Raw genomic sequence first — 16,918 nt, forward strand, 5'->3', positions numbered from 1 at the left:
GTCAACTACACCGCATTTATTACCAGGTCAGGTCAGGTTTCATTGCTTCTGTCTAAATGCCACTGCAAGACATACAGAACAAAGGGCAAGTTCATTGTGATTTTCAGAGTAAGTTACAGAGTTAGATGGGGGTCCATGAGCATGAAAATATTAAAATTTCCTAACAGTTTCATAGAAGGAGTCATTGGAGCATTATATCCAAGTGAGTTTAATTGTGGCTGTAATGACCTTATTTATTTTTTTAAAGCAGTTGGTACAAGAGGAGGCACTCAAGTTTATATGCATGTCTGTGTTTTAGAGTAACAACTTTTCCGGAAATTTCAAATAGAATGAATAGCAGTTAAAATTATTAAACAAAATATGTGATGGGGATTTAGAGAAATAATACTGCTAATAAAATAAAAGTTACTCTTTTATTGAAGGCTATGTAGTAGGTAGTCTACCATATGCCTTGCATATATGTCAATCGCATGGTTCTCACAATGACCCGGCCAGGGAGGCATTGTAATCACTACAGCCATTATACAGATGAGAAAACTGAGGCTTAGAAAAATTTAGAAGGTCACTCAAGGACTCAAAGCTCCAAAGTGGCCACGTTGGGTCAGATCTGCCTTGTTCTCTCATCTACGGTCTTAAACTCTATTCTCTGTTGACCGTCTGATGCACAAGAAGAGCTTCAGGGTCAGGGTCCCCTCAAAGACGGAGTGGTCAGTAGGCTCGTGAGAGTTGGGGCAGGTCGGCAGTCGGGGGATTAATTCCTATCACTTGTTCTATTATGTTGAGAAAGAGTGTACAAAGCAGCGGCCTCAGCAGACAGGGCTGGTGGGTCGAAGGCCTTAGAGAAGAGATGGGATAGCATTTGCTTCGACCTGGAAATCCTTGGCCATGAAATGACAGATGAAGCCCCTCTGACCATTATAAACCCAAGGCCTGCTGGTCTCTCATTGGGTAGTTCATAGATTTGAATAATAATTCTCCAGGGATTATTTTTTTTAATAAAATGTCTGAAGAGAGGTTTAATTGAAGGGCGTCTAATGCCCTTTTTGATCAAAGCTATGGGACAGAAAATGGCAAAGAAGTCGGTAGAAACAACCACTTGGAAGGATTTCCCATTCTGCAATCTGCTCATCGGCTCAGCTTCCCACCTCTGTGCTGAGGAGAATTTGGGCCTTTGCCTCGATCTGGAAGAATTTCAATCCATTAGTCACCTTTTATGTGTTAAAATTTTAATTTGGCTTCCCTCGTTTTAGCACCTATGGGTTTTGTTTTGGCGATAAGGGCTTTCCAAGGGCTTTTTGTCCAATAAATCCTTAGCCATTGAAATTTTCATCACTAGTCAATTAAGGCTATATCCTATCAAAATATGCTAACATTTAAAAATCCTTGCTTTTAGTTATCTCCCTCTCTCTCCCCCGTAAGCATACCACAAGCGAAATGAGACAGAATCCGTAACGCTGCTCAGATATAACCACGGACTCTCACCTCTAACAAACAGCCTCTTCTACTTTTATCTATGAGCACACACAAGTGTGAAAAATAAAACAAAGGGGGAAACGCGATCGTGATGTACACACTGTTTTGGAATTTGTTTTTGGCACTTAATATATCACAAGACATTTTCCAAGCGGCCCGTGTCCAACTAGAACAGCTTGTTTAAACCTGCTCGGGAGCTCGCTCTGCGAAGGTGTAAGGGCTTATTTGCCCCTCCGCGACCACTGGGCTTCCAGGCCTGTTCCAATTTCCATTTTATGCGATACTGTAACAAAGAGCCCTGTAAAAACCTGTGCACACCTGTCCAGTTCTTACTTAGAATTAATTTTAATAACTGTAACAGCTGGGGACAAGGGCATATACATTTGAAAGGCATTTGAAATCTATTTTCCTCTAAGAAGAATTTAGTATTTCACCCACAGAGTATGATGCTCCGACCTTCTCCACACCAGGTCTAATACTAGGCAGGGGCCTTTTGAATTTATAGGCTGGGGGGCGAGTGGGGAAGAGTTCATTGTTTAAATGTGCATTGCTTCAGATACTGTGCTTTGAATGATTTTTATGTTTTACCAATTCTAGTATTTTTTTTTCCTTAATGTCTGTTGCTTTAAAAAACAAAAAGTTTTTATTGATTTCAGAGAGAGGAAGGGAGAGGGAGAGAGAGACAGAAACATCAGTGATGAGAGAGAGTCACTGATCGGCTGCCTCCTGCACGCCCCCTACTGGGGATCAAGCCCACAGCCCGGGCCTGTGCCCTGACCAGGAATCGAACCCTGATCACCTGGATCCTAGGTCGATGCTCGACCTCTGAGCCACGCCAGCCAGGCATGTCTATGCTTTTTAGGGGGAACAGAAGTCCTATTTCTAATTCGTTGACAACAATATTTTGGGCTTTACCTCTTTGTTGTAAAATTTGACAACTACCTCCTTCTGGTTTGTGTCTGTTAATTTGTATATAATGTTTCTTTTTCCCCATGAAAATTCTGAATGTTCATGTAGTCACATCCATCTATTTTATGTGTAGGGTTTCTGCCTCTGGTGTTAGACTTAGAAAGAACGTCTCGAATCCAAAATAATACAATTATCCAGCTACATTTTCTTCCAGCACTTTTATGATCTCACTTCTCTTAACATTCTGTTCTTTCAATCTATCTGGGATGCATTTAATTAGGAAATAATTCATATGTAATGGGTCTCAGCGATAGTTGAGAGTTTGAAGAAGAGATTGTTAAAAGACTCTAAGCAAACGTGAATATAACCCCCCCCCAAAAAAAAAAATCAGAGATTTATAAAGGGCCAATTGGCAGAGCAAATAAATCTAGATGAGATCATACTTTTACTCTTATTAAAGCAAACATTTAGACAGATGTTCGTACACTTATTCGCGGATGCAGGCCTCGTTCCAGGAAGGGTCGGAGGGGGCAGCCTTTTCTGCTTCTCTGCCTCCCTGTCTTTGATTCTTTCTGGTCCTGGGTCTTCCTGAGCTTCTGCACTTGCCAGGCTTTCTTCCTGCCTTTGTGTTTACCTCTCCCCCCATCGGGACTGTTGACTGTCTGCTTGGCTGTGTGGCTTTCATCATACCTTAGTTTCTCTCAGCATCAATGTTTCCTACCCATAAAAAAAGGGGGTGGAACTAGGTGATGTCTCTCATTTCTTCCAGCTCTAAATTACTCTGCCCTGTGATGTACAACCTCTCCCTCTGTGCGTATATGTCTCCGTCTCCATATTTCAGTAAATTACTCTCAATTTCCCCTAAATCTCCTCTTCCTGTCCCTTCGCTGCACGGCTGCCTGACTTTCCCTCCTCCCTCTCTTAATTGACCGTAACATACGGCTGTGCCCTAATCTGTATTTGTGGCCTCCATTAAATAAAGTTTTGCACTCTCTCTTCTTAATCTAAAAAGCAGGTAAGTGGGCCGCCATTCCTCTCTCTTGAAAGAAAAACGGAATAAATTATGCTCTTTTCTTACTTCGATGACCCTTGATTTATTAGACTGGCCAGTGAGCTGGAAAGTACTTTTACTGATGGAGTCGGTATGAAAAAAATCTCTTGTGCTGAAAATGGTCGTTATATATTATGCAAAAGATGTGCATGCACTAGAACTCGCGATAATTATTGGAGTTCAACTCATGGGCTCTATAGGAATCTTTCCCGATGACAAATGTTGTAAGTTTAAATTGTAGGTCTGCGAGCAAAAATGCTACTTAACCTTTGCTGATTAGGAAATCAACGAGTTGTCATTAGAGAGAGCCCCCGCCACGCAAGGCCCTCACCCGCATTCGTCAGACCCGTGATGATTATCAAAGGTGAGATTGGGTTTAATCTGTAAATTATTTTTCACGGGAAATGCTATTCAAGTATTGCAATTAAAGATTAATTATGAAAATTCTGTAACTACCCATAATGAGTGATACACCATCAAATGCACAGACGATTGAGGCGATATAATCAGGTATTAAATTAAACCAAAAGGGCAAAACTCGTGACCCAGGGGAATTACAAAGACAGATTTGTTCTCAGATTCAGAGCTTAATGGTTTTCTAGGAGGCTAAGCTGGGTTTTGGACGCCTTCTGTGGTTCCATAGGAAGGAACCACACGGAAGCTCACGCCCATGGGATCTAACACATCCCTTCAGTGAGCGTTTCGTTCACGGCTACTAGGAGCCAGGCCTCGTCTAGGTATTTGGGGGAAACTATGAAAGAGAACCCACAAAAGCCTTTGCTCTTGTAGAGCTTGTGTTCTTGCTGAGGGAGTGAAATGTAACAATAGACTCAACAAGTGAGCCAAGTGCGTTAGGCGTTAGAAGGTGACGACCACTATGGGGAAGAAAAGTCAGGCAGTGTTCGGGGGGGCCTGGGCTGGGAGTGGGGGGGCGAGGCTATGGTTTGGATGGACTCCACTGGGAAAGTGAGTATCCGCCAGCATATCCCTGGGAAGAGGGCTCCGGGATAAAGAGGGAGGGGGAAGGACCCTGCAGGTGGGGGGCAGGTGGGGCGGGGACCGAGGGGAGAGGTGGGCAGCTGGGCCTGGCAGTGCCGATTCCGAGGGCACCGCTCCGTAGCAAGTCTTACAGGCAGGGGCTGAGATGACAGCGTTAAACCAGCACATCCCAACCAGAGCCCAACGTCCAGTTATGAAGAGTTACTTCAGGGAACTTCAACGCCAACCCCAATGTTAAATGCATCAGCTTAGAACTCTGTCCAAATATTTCTTTTACACATGCCTGCGTGTTATAGTTCCTATTCTGTGCCCTGCTGGTGAGCTCTGCTCATCTCGGAAGCAGAATAAACATTTCCTTCCTGCTGATCTTAGCATCCCCATGTCTCTCTCCCCATATCCCCTTTCTCTCTGTCTTTAAAAGTCTTTATTGTAAAAATATGTTTTTATTGATTTTAGAGAGAGAGGAAGGGAGAGGAAGAGAGAGAAACATTGATCGGCTGCCTCCTGCACGCACCCTACTGGGGATCAAGCCCACAACCCTGGCATGTGCCCTGACCGGGAATCGAACCAGCGACCTCTCACTGTGTGGGCGACGCTCATCTATGGAGGGGCACTCGGGCTGTTTCCGGACCTTGGCTCTTGTAAATCTAACGTTCTTCAAGCATCTCCACACAACCAGGGAAGACACGGCGGGCACTCTGGCCTTGTTGAAGTGAACTGACCCCCTGACGCCGGGGAGTCTCTTCCACAGGGCGGGGGGTTATGAGCATGACCGGGCCACGTCTGGTTTTGCTGGCTCTGAGGCTGTCACAGTTGCCTGGCTTGGTCAATTAGACCCTGGAAACTCAGGGTGTGAGGCGGCATCCGGCCTCAAAGTCCTTCAGACTTGCTTTTCTTTTCATTCGAGAGAGGAAATGGCTAACTTCCTAAACTGTTCGTTGTCCCCAAAACAAAACTGAAAGTTTAACGAGCCACGGAAATAGGACTCGATTGGCAGTAACGTTAGGCTCAGCTCGACTGGGTCAAAAGCAAAGGCTGGGCTGGGCGGCTGAGCCCAATTCCCGCACCGCTGCTGTTTAAATTTCCTCCCAGTGACCACCTTTTCTCAATGTAGGAAGAGCCTTGGCCAGAAGTCTAAAGAAGGGAACAGATCCCTGCTTACCATTTCAAGCAAACCTGAACTCAGGGATCCCATTTCCTTCCCTCCCCTCCCTCCCTCCCTCCCTCCCTCCCTCCCTCCCTCCCTCCCTCCCTCCCTCCCTCCCTCCCTCCCTCCCTCCCTTTTGTGCAGTTACAAGTGCTCCAAGTTATCAAAGAATGGTAAACTGTTCGAAAACCCCAACCCTAACACTGCACAGGTCGGATCCTTGGAGATGGAGCTGGCGCCCCTCTGGTTCCACAGACGAGGACTGTGGGCCCCAGACGGTGGGCCTCGGAACTGGACCTTGGTCTCTTGAATTCCCTGCCTCGCTCCATCCTGACTTGGGAGGGGCTGCAAGAGGCCTAGATACTCACTTCTAGAAAGATCTCCACCGTGATGTATTTTTGTCAGAGTGAAGGTTATTAGAACCACCAGAGGGGGGCGACGGTGGCCTGGCCCTTACTCACCCACAAACAGCTGGCTGTAGAGCTCCAGGCGCGTGTGGCCCTCGGTGGGCGCCTTGCGCACCTGCTGCGGCAGCCGGTCCACCTGCAGGCTGGCCTGCTGGACGTTCCTCTCGGCGGTGACCCGGTGCCACTGGTCATCGTTGAGGGGCGTGGGCGACCTCACCACGATCTCCACTGGCCCGTTCCCGACGTCGAACGAAAAGGACACTTCTGTGGCAGCTGGGGGAGCAGAAGGCAGGGAAAGCACATGAGTGTCTTCCCCAGGACAACAAAGAGAAGAAGGAAGACAAAGCAGGGAGGAAATAACCTGGGCAGCCCCTCGCCCCAAGGTCCGGGGCAAGGTCACCTGAATGAGGACCCAATGTCGATCCACGACCTGCCGTGACCAACCCAGGGGACGGAAACGGACTCGTGTTGGGGGCCAGGTGGACACTGATTTTCTTTATCTTTAGATGTCTCTCGAGGAGTCACCATCATTGCCTCCAGGTGAGAAAACCGAGGTCTGGAGAAGTTAAGCTGGGTGTCTTAGATTTAATTTTTTTTTTAATCTTCACCCGGGTATATTTTTTTCCATTGATCTTTAGAGAGAGTGGAAGGGGGGAAGAGAGAGAGAGAGAGAGACAGACAGACAGACATTGATTGGTTGCCTCCCGCATGCATCTTGCCTGGGGCGGGGGATCAAACCTGCAACCCAGGCCCATGCCCCTTGACTGGGAATTGAACCCGTGACCGGCTGCGGTCATAATTTTTCCAATCTTAGGAACAAGGACCTAGGGTCGTAATTTCTGGAGTTCTGGCCCGTCTAAGAAAGTGCTCATGGAACATGCTGAAAGTGCAAGGTTTCGAGGCAGCTCTCGCAGTGGTTCCAGTTCAAGAAGTTGGGGCAGGACCCCGGAGTCTGTGCGTTGTTCACGCCGGGTCACTGACGCGGGTGGCCCTGGAATCCCACCCGAGAAACCCTGGGATGGACAAGTTTCCTCCTAGCAGGAAGCTCCCAGGAAGCTTTTGCCTCCCTGTCACCAAGAGAAAGATTTTCAAACTGTGTCGTAAGGAGTTTCACCGTGTCCAAAGAGAAGCCTGGAGGCTGCCTTGGCTTTGAAAAGGTAACATCTGAACCCTGGAAATGTTACGTCTGACAGGAGTGTCTTTGTTTGCTCGGGAGCCCTGGGTGGCGTCAGAGTCTGCGACGTGACTGAGGGTCGGGGCTGACCACCCCAGACAGGCCGCCGAGGCGACGGAGGAAGTTCGGAGGGGCTGGAAACTGCGGTCACCCGCTGTCACGGAGCCTGAATGAGGTCTCTGAACACCAGGCCGTGGCAGCCGCCCCACGGGGCAGTTCCACGCGCAGTCACAGTCCACTCTGGGAAGGAAATGCGTCTGTGACCCCATAGGAGGGGCACACCTGGGCGGTCGCATCTGGTGCTTTTCCGTTTTCTGTCCTCCCCGTGAACCTTCTCCAGCCCAATTCTGACTCGTATTCTTTCCCCGGAATGACTGCAGCCAGGAGTAAGTCCCGTGGTAGGTCCCGTGAGAACCTGCCTTTGGTAGGTTCTGTGAGTCCTGCCCGAAAATGATAAAAACTGGGGCTGGCTTTGGCCCCCCGAACCTGCAATGGGTGCCGGAGTGTGTGCAGTCTTGTGAGGGCCGCGGTCTTCGTAAGTTTGCAGTTGGTCTGATTCTATGCAAAACCCAAACCCAAACCAGAACAATCGCTTCGGCTGAGAAGGATGTGACCGAAGCCGGCAACGTTGAGGCTAAAAGGCTTCCCAGGACGGGGCCCAGCGCCCAAGGCCCGCTTCACGGCCCAGACCTAGGCCGGGGGACTGAGCCTGGACGCTGACCTGCAGTCGGAGCTGAGCCCAGAGCTGCCGCCCTTCTAACCACACGCTCTGCCTTCACTCTGCGCGGGGAAGAAAAGAATAAAAACTAATTTTTCCTTTAGTTCAGTTTGAGTTTGTGAATCCAGACGTCTTTAGAGCCAAATACGCATATTCACACCTAAAAACTCCGTGTCAAACACGTCTGAGAATGAGCACCGGCGAGGAAAATTCGTTGCAAGTCTTTTTTGGAAATTCTGCAAGGAAATGCCTGGAGCTTTAGAACCCGTGTTACAAACTCATTTTAAAACTTCTGGTGTCTCGGTAACCTCTTGAGTATGAGAAATAGTGCTCCATATGTATGTCGGCCTTTACGCTCTTTATTACGGTTAAAAAAAATACCTTCGCAAACAAAGGCATCGTAGAGAGCAGGACGCCGGAGGGAGCCGCCACTGGCCGCAGGAAGCCAGGGAGCTGCTCTTCACCACGCAGGTCCTAATTTTAGCTTTCTCCACGCATCCTGCCCACTTCTGAGAACAGCCTCTTGACTATTAACGGACGTGCATGGCTTAAAAAGGAGAAAAAAAAAGACAAAAACCTTTCCAAAATGATGTGTGGCTTGGAACGGCACCTGCCCCCAGCGGGGGACCCGCAGTCAGGTCTTCCAGGGCCTCCTGCTTGGGCCAGCGGGGACTCGCCTGCTGGGCAGGGACTGCCCGGCGGAAAGGAAGAGATGAAAGCCCCGGGTGGTGACGGAGAGGGGACAGCCGCGTTCGTGATGAAAGGAACTGCAGACGCCGCTTTAGGGGAATTGTGAAACTGGGGGGCTGCGGACTCCCCAGAGATGGAGAGGAGGGGAGATGAAGGAGGGAGGGAGCTTTGCTCTGGCCACCGTGAGACTGAGGCACGTGGAGCGAGGGGCACGACCGAGGGAAGTGTGCTTGGGGGGGGGAGGTGAAGGCCTTGACTTCAGGTGACGTCGGAGGGCGCGCGGCTTGGGGGGGTTCGAGGAGAATGGGCTTGGGCTTGGGGGTCCAAAGGAGGCAGTGACACCAGACGCTGAAACAGCCGCAAGTGGGAAAAGGGCTGATAGGCGTTGACCTGGGCGAAGCTAAAGGACGCTTGTAAGGGGACAGCGCACCAGTGAGTTAATGACACAGGACTTGGAGATGGCTGAGCACCGGCTGGCTCTGCGAATGGGGACACCGGTAACGGGGGAAAGCCCGCGACACGGTCTTAGGGCGGAAGGAGGGAGCCTGCTCTGAGCGCCCAGAGCGACTATCAGACGGACGACAGACAAGGAGACGTCTGCGCCCCGGGTGCCGTGACTGGGCCCCAGCCCAGCCCCGAGTCCCATCCCAGGCTCCTCCTCTCTCTCTGTTTGGTAGCAAATTGTTTCCTCTCTAGCACAGCCCTTCAATGCCACCGCGCTGTGACTTCAGACACGGCCTTTCTAGTTTAAAAAAAAAGTGCCCAATGGAGATCCCACATTCTACGTGTGATGGGCACAGAATAGAAAGAACCTGGCCAGCATGGCTCAGCGGTCGAGCATCAGCCCGTGAACCCAGAGATCGGGGTTCGATTCCTGGTCGGGGCACAGGCCTGGGCTGCGGGCTCGATCACGAGCAGGGGGCATGCGGGAGGCGGCCGACCCGTGACTCTCATCATTGATGTTTCTCTCTCTCTCCCTCTCCCTTCTCTCCGAAATCAATAAAAACATAGTTAAAAATAAAATAAAGAAAAAGCTTTATTCTGTTTTCCATCACAGCACCAGGGGCACTTCAACTCCAGCGGACCTGCAACATGGGACAGAGCCGAGGAAAGGTGGACCTGCGCCCACGGGGGTTTCACACCCGACGCGGAGAGAAGTGGGGGGCAGGACAACCCCCTCCCTTAACCAGCTCCTTGAGGCGAGGACGCCTCCTGTGCAGGCCCCCCTTCCCTCGGACCCTTTGCAAGGACGCGTAACTAAGCTCGGTCGTGGATGCGTCTTCTCTGGCCACGATTACTTGACTCTGTTCGTTCCCTTCTAGTTGGGAGGAACATTAGAGACGAGCCTGGAACATTCGGGACCCCAGAGCCCCAGGGCCGACGTGTCTCAGGGCCAGTGCGCAGCGACGCTGTAGCAGGGCCACCGGACCCTGACGTCCTACATTCCCACCTCTGAAAACAGACGCAAAATCACTTCACAGCGCCCCCCGTGGTTGTGCGACCGATTTCCCCGGGAACCAAGCGTTCCTCCGAGACGCAAACGTTGAATCATGATGACGCCGCCTCACGGAGTGCAGCCCTTCCCGCCGCATTTCTGACGGCAGCGGCCGAGCACACAGCTTTCCCGGTGACAGCGCCCAAAGGCGCACGCGGCCTCCCTGGGGGCCGCACAGACGAGGCGCCTGGGAACCTTCTCTTTAGGGCCCGTCTGTACGGGGTTCGAACAGCCACGTTCCCTTCTCACGGTTTGCTTAACTTACGGGACGTGGCTTCCCTCTAGAATGTCTCCTTCGGGAGCAGGGTTGGGCTACTTGCCGGCCCCCGCCGCGGGCGGGTCTGACACACCCTCGAGAGGGTGAGGGGACGGACGCCTGTGGGCACAGGGTCACCCGCCAGGAGCCCCGTCCTGCAGGGCACGCCCGGTGGCCTTCCCACAGGTCTTCGCTGCCATCCCGAGCCTGCCGGCGGCCTGAGGCTGCGGGACGGAGCAAGGCCTGGAGCGCGCAGTGTGCCGTCCGCTGTGACGGCCCGAGGGGGGCGACAGGGAGCCAGCGGTTGGTGTGAAAATCGGTTCCCTGACAGTGAGCAACAGACTGACCCGCCTCGGGGGCAGGGGGTGGGCAGGAGGCGATTAACCCGAAACCTAGGAGCGTAAGCGCATGACCCAGGGACGCAGGCGACAGTGTGGTGAAGGCCTGGGGGGGGTGGAGGGGGCAACGGGGAGGAAAGGGGACCTCTGTAATACTTTCAACGCGAAACATACATTAGAAAAACAAAATAAACAAACAGAAAGCCCCAGCCAAGCCCAACAACGAGGGCTCATCGGTGAAACAACGCTCGGCAATCGGGACGGTGTTTCCCGGTCTCTCCTAGCCCGCGTTCCCAGCGGCGGGCGTCGCGTCTAGTTATCACGCCCGGATGCTGACGCGCCCAGGTGCACTAGGCTGATGGGGCGCGGGTGGGGCGCGTGTAAAATAACCCCCGAAGGTCTCAGAGAAACATCCTCCCGGCCAGTAAAATGTTTTGTGCATTACATTTTGCAGGTCGTGTAACCAAAACTGTAGCTTTTTTTCGGTTGTGTTTTATAAATATGAAATTATGATTTTCCAGACTATGATGCCGGCTGTCTTGGAGATTCTGATACGTTACCCTCTGCCCTAAATTGAAAAAAAAAAAATCACTGTTGTGCAGTTTAAAAAAAAAATTGACATGGAAATGTGTTTCTAAAATACCGTTACCTGAAACAAGCAGGTTAGAAACAGTATGCACCACATGATCTCATACTGGTAAACAATTATATGTAAGTGCATGGAAAAATGTTGGTTAAAGGGTGTAAAGAGTGGTGTCAAACAAACCGGAATATAAAATTATAGCTGATTTTTGAAATTTTGTTTATTCTGTTTTGCTTCTCTGGATTTTTAAATCACTCAAAATAAGCAATAACTGTATAATTTTAGAAAATGTTACCATCTGATAGTATTCGGTTCTTTTGCAAAGACTGGTAACATTTTAAGCAACTGTGTTCTGTAATTTTAACAAGTGTTTAATTAGAGGGTTAATAAAAATGCAAAAAAGGGGGGATTTCATTTAAATAGAGAGAACGAGAGGGAATTGAGAACACCATCGAAACTTTCTTTACTTTGTTCCTGTTTTTAAGATACCCGAGAAGATTTTTAAAAAAAGGAGAGTGGCCAAGCTTCCCCATAGAGTAATTTTGAACAAAGGATGGATGTGAATTTTTTCCTATTAAAAATGGCCAAGCCCTGGCCAGTGCTGCTAAGTGGTCAGAGCGCTGGACCAAGGACTGAATGGTTGAGGGTTTGATTCCTGGTCAAGGGCACATACCTCGGTTGTGGGTTCGATGCCCGGCGCCGGTCAAAAAAATAGGCTGTGATATTATATTCGAATGAATTAGTGGGATCCTGTAATTCCTGGAACTATAGAGTTTTAGAGCAAAGAGAAGTGGCTGGGAGCCTCTGGGAGCCTTTAGGCTGGTGTGTGCTCCCGTGAATGTCCTGTGCTAACCCACCAAGCTGTTGTCCCAAAGAAAAAGGCAGGCAGGACTGTGCTTTGAACACTCTAAAGGCGAACAGCAGCAACGTGCCTACTGAGAAGTCGGCCAAGGACGAGCTCGGCATTCAGAAACCTTCCAAGACGTTCTCTGTTCTTCAACTTTTCTATTCTACGTTGAACGGACTCCAGAATCTAGAACCCAGGCCCCAAGCTGACACACACAGCTCTACTTCTCAGCCACACTTTAAAAAGCAAGCAAGCCGCGGCTGATGCGGTTCAGTGGGTTGGGCGCCGAGGTCCTGTGCGCCGAGAGGTCACTGGTTCGATTCCCGGTCAGGGCACAGGCCCGGGTTGCGGGCTTGGCCCCCAGTCGGGGGCGTGCAGGAGTCGGCTGGCGGATGTTTCTCTCTCCCTCCCTCCCTTCCTCTTTCTCTAAAATCAATAAAAAAACCATATTCTTGGGTGTAACTTGAGCAAAATATAGGTCTAAAAAGATAATTCCCTGAATTCATTTTGTAAAAATTGTGTTTGTTTTTTTTTCATTCTCGCCCAAGGATATTTTTTTCCATTGCTTTTCAGAGAGCGGAAGGGAGAGAGAGAGGGAGAGAGAGGCATCCATGTGAGAGAGTCACACCGACTGGCTGCCTCCCACACGTGGCCCGACGGGCTGGGGAGCGAGCCTGCGACCAAGCCGTGCCCTCGGCTGAAACCGCACCCAGGGCCCTTCAGTCTGCGGGCAGACTCTCTGGCCACTGAGCCAAACTGGCCAGGGCTTGTGGTTTTTTAAAAATCTTTTTTAAGGTTTCCAATTGATATCCAGTTGGCCAACATTTTGTCACATGGCTTTAATGTAGGTGTTTGTCTGATGTCTGGCAAGAGCCCAGCGTTGTTGTACTATGGCTGTTTTTGGCCCTTTGAGACGGTTCTGGTTTTGAGCGATTTCAAATGATCTTCCCCAGTCCCTCAGTCACTATATTTAAATGAAGCTCCGCTCTCTGATTTATTGTATCTCTTCTTCTGTTTTGAAAAACCAGCTTTGAATTAATTGGTCCCAAGTGTCACCCAGCATTAGTAACATCCACCGAGTAATGATGGCACCGACGCTTCCCTCTTGAATCACTTGTTTTTATAAAAACACTGAGCCTGTAGAGACGCCATTAGCTTCTAGAACGACAGGTGCAGGGTCCCTAACCTCATTATAACTCCACATACATATTTCCTCTGCTGTTCCCACGAATCCACGTGTTTATTCCTGAGTCATAACAGGACACTTTCTCCCTTCCCTGTCTCAGCTCTGAATTATGAATTCAAGCTCCTTTAATCTCCTCCCCCGCGGAACACCCGCTGTCTTCCAGCTGGCCAGGGGCAGGCCGATTCCAGTGGCTGGTCTTTCTGACACTTTAACATGTCACCTTTTCTAAGACAAAGACTCTGTGGCCTACTCCATACACTAAGTAATGCATAAAACATTAGAATTAGAAAAAATGAGAAAAATCAGAAAAAACAACTTTGAAAATTTAGCGTTTCTCTATGGTAATGACACACAACATACACAGCCTTCAGACTGTGTGGAGACGCCCTTTAAGGAGGATGCCTGCTATTTTCCAGGCACTGCACTGAATTGATTGCCCTGTAGAAATTTTGTTGTTTTTAGGAAGAGGAAAGACTTGCCTTTTTTTTTAAAATTTTTTTTTTAAAGAGAGGGAGGGAGAAAGAGAGAAACACTGATGTGAGAGAGACATCGGTTGGTTGCCTCTTGTATGGGCCCCCGCCAGGGATTGAACCCCCGACCCAAGTATGTGCCCTGCCCAGGAACTGAACCCATGACCTCCAGTGCACGGGGTGATGCTCCAGCCAACTGAGCCACACCAGCCAGGGCTACTCCTGTCTCACATGTTTTATAAATCAAGCTGCAGTCAAAAAAATCTTTGCGTGGGCAGGATTTTAGTAGGGGGTGGTCTTGCAAAGGTGCCCTGGGGTGTAGAGAGAGCAGGCCCACCGCTCCGCAGAGAGGCGGCTCCGTCTGGCCAGCATGAGAGGAGGTCCCAGCTGCTTCCAGAAATGTCCAAATCAGCAAACACGCGTGGGTCAGCAGCATCTACGGGAACCTGGGCAAGTTTTCCCATCGGAGGACGGCCTCCTTGTAACTCCCGGGTGCCTACGCCATCGACTCGAATAACTGCCCCTTCAGTAAGGCTGACAAAGAAATCTGGGCAAGTTCAATGTGACCTTGTTATTTACCAATTACTTATGTGTCTTTTAACACTTAATAAAAGGCAGACAGCTGATATAGTAAACAGCTGTAACACAGCACACGTATCGTCTTTAATTTACATCTCTAAACTTTTTTGCCCATAACTGAAATTAAAAAGGTTTAAATTAAAAGCTGCTGGAGTCCTGGCCAGTTGGGCTCGGTGGTTAGAGTGTCGGCCCGAGGATGGGAGGGTCTCAGGTTCAAGTCCCGTCAGGGCACATACCTAGGTTGTGGGTTTGATCCCTGGTTGGGGTACATATGGGAGGCTACTGATCGATGTTTCTCTCTCATATCAATGTTTCTCTCTCTCTTTCCCCTCTCTCCCCCCAAAATCAATAAAAACATATCCTCAGATGAGGATTACCAAAAAAAAAAAAAAAAAAAAGAATCTTCCACTGCTGACAGGAGGGCGCCATGTAGTTAATTAACAGCAATGCTATTCTGGAAACTCATGCAGGCGTGAACTGTGAAGACAGTCCTTTGAGACTCGCACAGAGAAACACAATTTGAATGCCAACAGAAAGACCTTAGAAAGCCTACCGAGTCAAAGGGAAACAAAAAGTCGAGACAGTTTAAAAAACTGGACTTCAGGAGCCATCCTTCCCGAGTAGCCAGTGGTTGCCGTGCCAACGATGTCAGCAGAGACGGGCCCGAGGGGTCCCCATCTCCCCGCACTGCCCGGGAGACCTGCAGAGGACAGTGACGGAGGCGGTGACACTCGGGACCCCAGCGAGCCTGTCATAACCTTCATCCTCCGTGTTCTTCATGAAAGCGTCGCCTCTGGTTTGCTTTGAAGGTTTTTCTCAAATACAGAAACCTGCCTTTCCCCCCACAGGTTCCTCTGAACCTCAGCAGGGATGCCACACACTGATGGGCGTTTTACCTCTCTGCCATCGGGGGTATCTTAAAAAAGTATTTGCACCCCTAGCAATTATTCGAGGGTTCAGAGGACTCCGAGGAGAGAGGCCAGCCCCTCAGGGGTGCCTTGAACGACACATGCTTCTTTGCCAAAAGTAAACTGCGTGACAGAAACTGCTATGTGAGAAAATGAGGCTGTGACTTAACCTCTGCCACGGAGTTTTCCTACGGTGGAAGGACAGGGAAAACTTTAGAACACTGCTGAAGATTTTTCATAATCAGAAATAAGTGCTATTTCTATTAGGCAGGTGCTAAGTAGAAAGTTGGACAGTTGATAAAAAAAAAAAAAAATTGATTCATTTGAAATTTGGTGGCGCTGGAGGAGAGCTCTGCGGATGCTGCGGGCCGGCGGGAAAAGGACCACGAGGGTCCTGGAGCCAGTTCAGCCTGAAACTCTGCAGGAGGCAAAAATGACCACCTTGAGAAGGCGGGTTCTCTGGAAAAGACAAAAATGCTGGCAAAGAGGGGAGGCAGCGGAGAAGGGGGGGACGGAGCATGGGGTGCACTGAGTCCATGAAAGAAGCACAGCCACGCGTCTGCGGGAGTGCGCAGGGCTGTTGAGGACAGGCCGCTGGGGGCGTCACTCACGGGGGCGCCAGGAGTCAGGGGTGACCCAAGGGCACATAACACAGGCAGGGAGAGGCACGGCTCCCTCCGCACTAGGTGCGCCCTCTTTCCAGCCCAGACAGGGGTTTACAAAACATGGGGATCTACAAGGGCAGGTGAGTCCAGGTAATCGTGCGGAAATTTATAAAATGACTCAAATATGGAACTGCCCATTTTTTATTTTTTGCCACGAGATATTTCTGAAACGCAACCCAGCTGACATGTAAGTCTAAAAATAGATTCAATTACTCTTAACTTTGGAAAGTAAAACTCCCCTTTTAATAATTCCAATCCATAATTGATGAAAAGAGAGGATTCCTATTTTTTCACTTCATTAATTCCAGGGCTGTAATATCCTCAGCCTCCCTTTCACTCAGACCTGGCCCAGATTAGATCTGCACCGAGCATCCTTGGAAAGATGATGAATTACAACTACTTCTCCGAAATGAATGCTTGGTGAACATCTACGTCCTGTCGTCATAACAACAGCCAGAAACTGCCATCCCCATGCCGCAGATTAGGAAATTGGGACTCAAAGAGATAAAGCGATTTACCCAAGGATTAGGGTTCACCCTGCAAATGCTGACCCCCAAGTCTGCGCACTTTCCGCTACGCCCATCCCGTCCCACACAGGAACCCCACGGGATCTCAGCAGAGACGTTTTTCTGAGATTCCTTCTTTGAAAGACCAGGGTGCACCACGCTTTGCGACGGGACGGACGGACCTGGGGATTAGCGTGCTGCGGGGAGTAAGCCAGTCCAGGAACACAAGTACCACGCGATTTCACTCACATGTGGACTCTAATCAACAAAAGAAACAGTGAACAAAACAGAAACAGAGGCATGGACACACGGAACAGGCTGACAGAGGGGAGGGGTGGTGGGGGGATTGGACACAAGATGGTGGGGGGATTAACCCCAAACATATACACATAACACACAGACACAGACTACACTGCGGTGGTGGCCAGAGGGCGAGGGGGTGGGAGTAGCTGGAGGTGGGCAAAAGGGGGGGAAATGGGGATGGAAAGAGGCTTTGCTTGGGGTGATGGGCACACGA

At 49.8% G+C, this 16,918-nt stretch overlaps 1 protein-coding gene across 1 annotated transcript in view; it reads right to left on the minus strand.

Moving 5' to 3' along the window:
* Window positions 1-16,918, minus strand: part of CNTNAP2 (contactin associated protein 2) — a 1,301,514-nt gene that overhangs the window by 93,512 nt on the left and 1,191,084 nt on the right. Inside the window, exon 17 of the mRNA XM_087820965.1 lies at window positions 6,041-6,259. Within this exon, the coding sequence (XP_087677091.1) occupies window positions 6,041-6,259 (219 nt within the window). The remainder of the gene's footprint in view (window positions 1-6,040; window positions 6,260-16,918) is intronic.

The sequence above is a fragment of the Miniopterus natalensis genome, chromosome 10 (genome assembly GCF_054644295.1).
Source record: "Miniopterus natalensis isolate mMinNat1 chromosome 10, mMinNat1.hap1, whole genome shotgun sequence".
In the NCBI taxonomy this organism is placed as follows: domain Eukaryota; kingdom Metazoa; phylum Chordata; class Mammalia; order Chiroptera; family Miniopteridae; genus Miniopterus; species Miniopterus natalensis.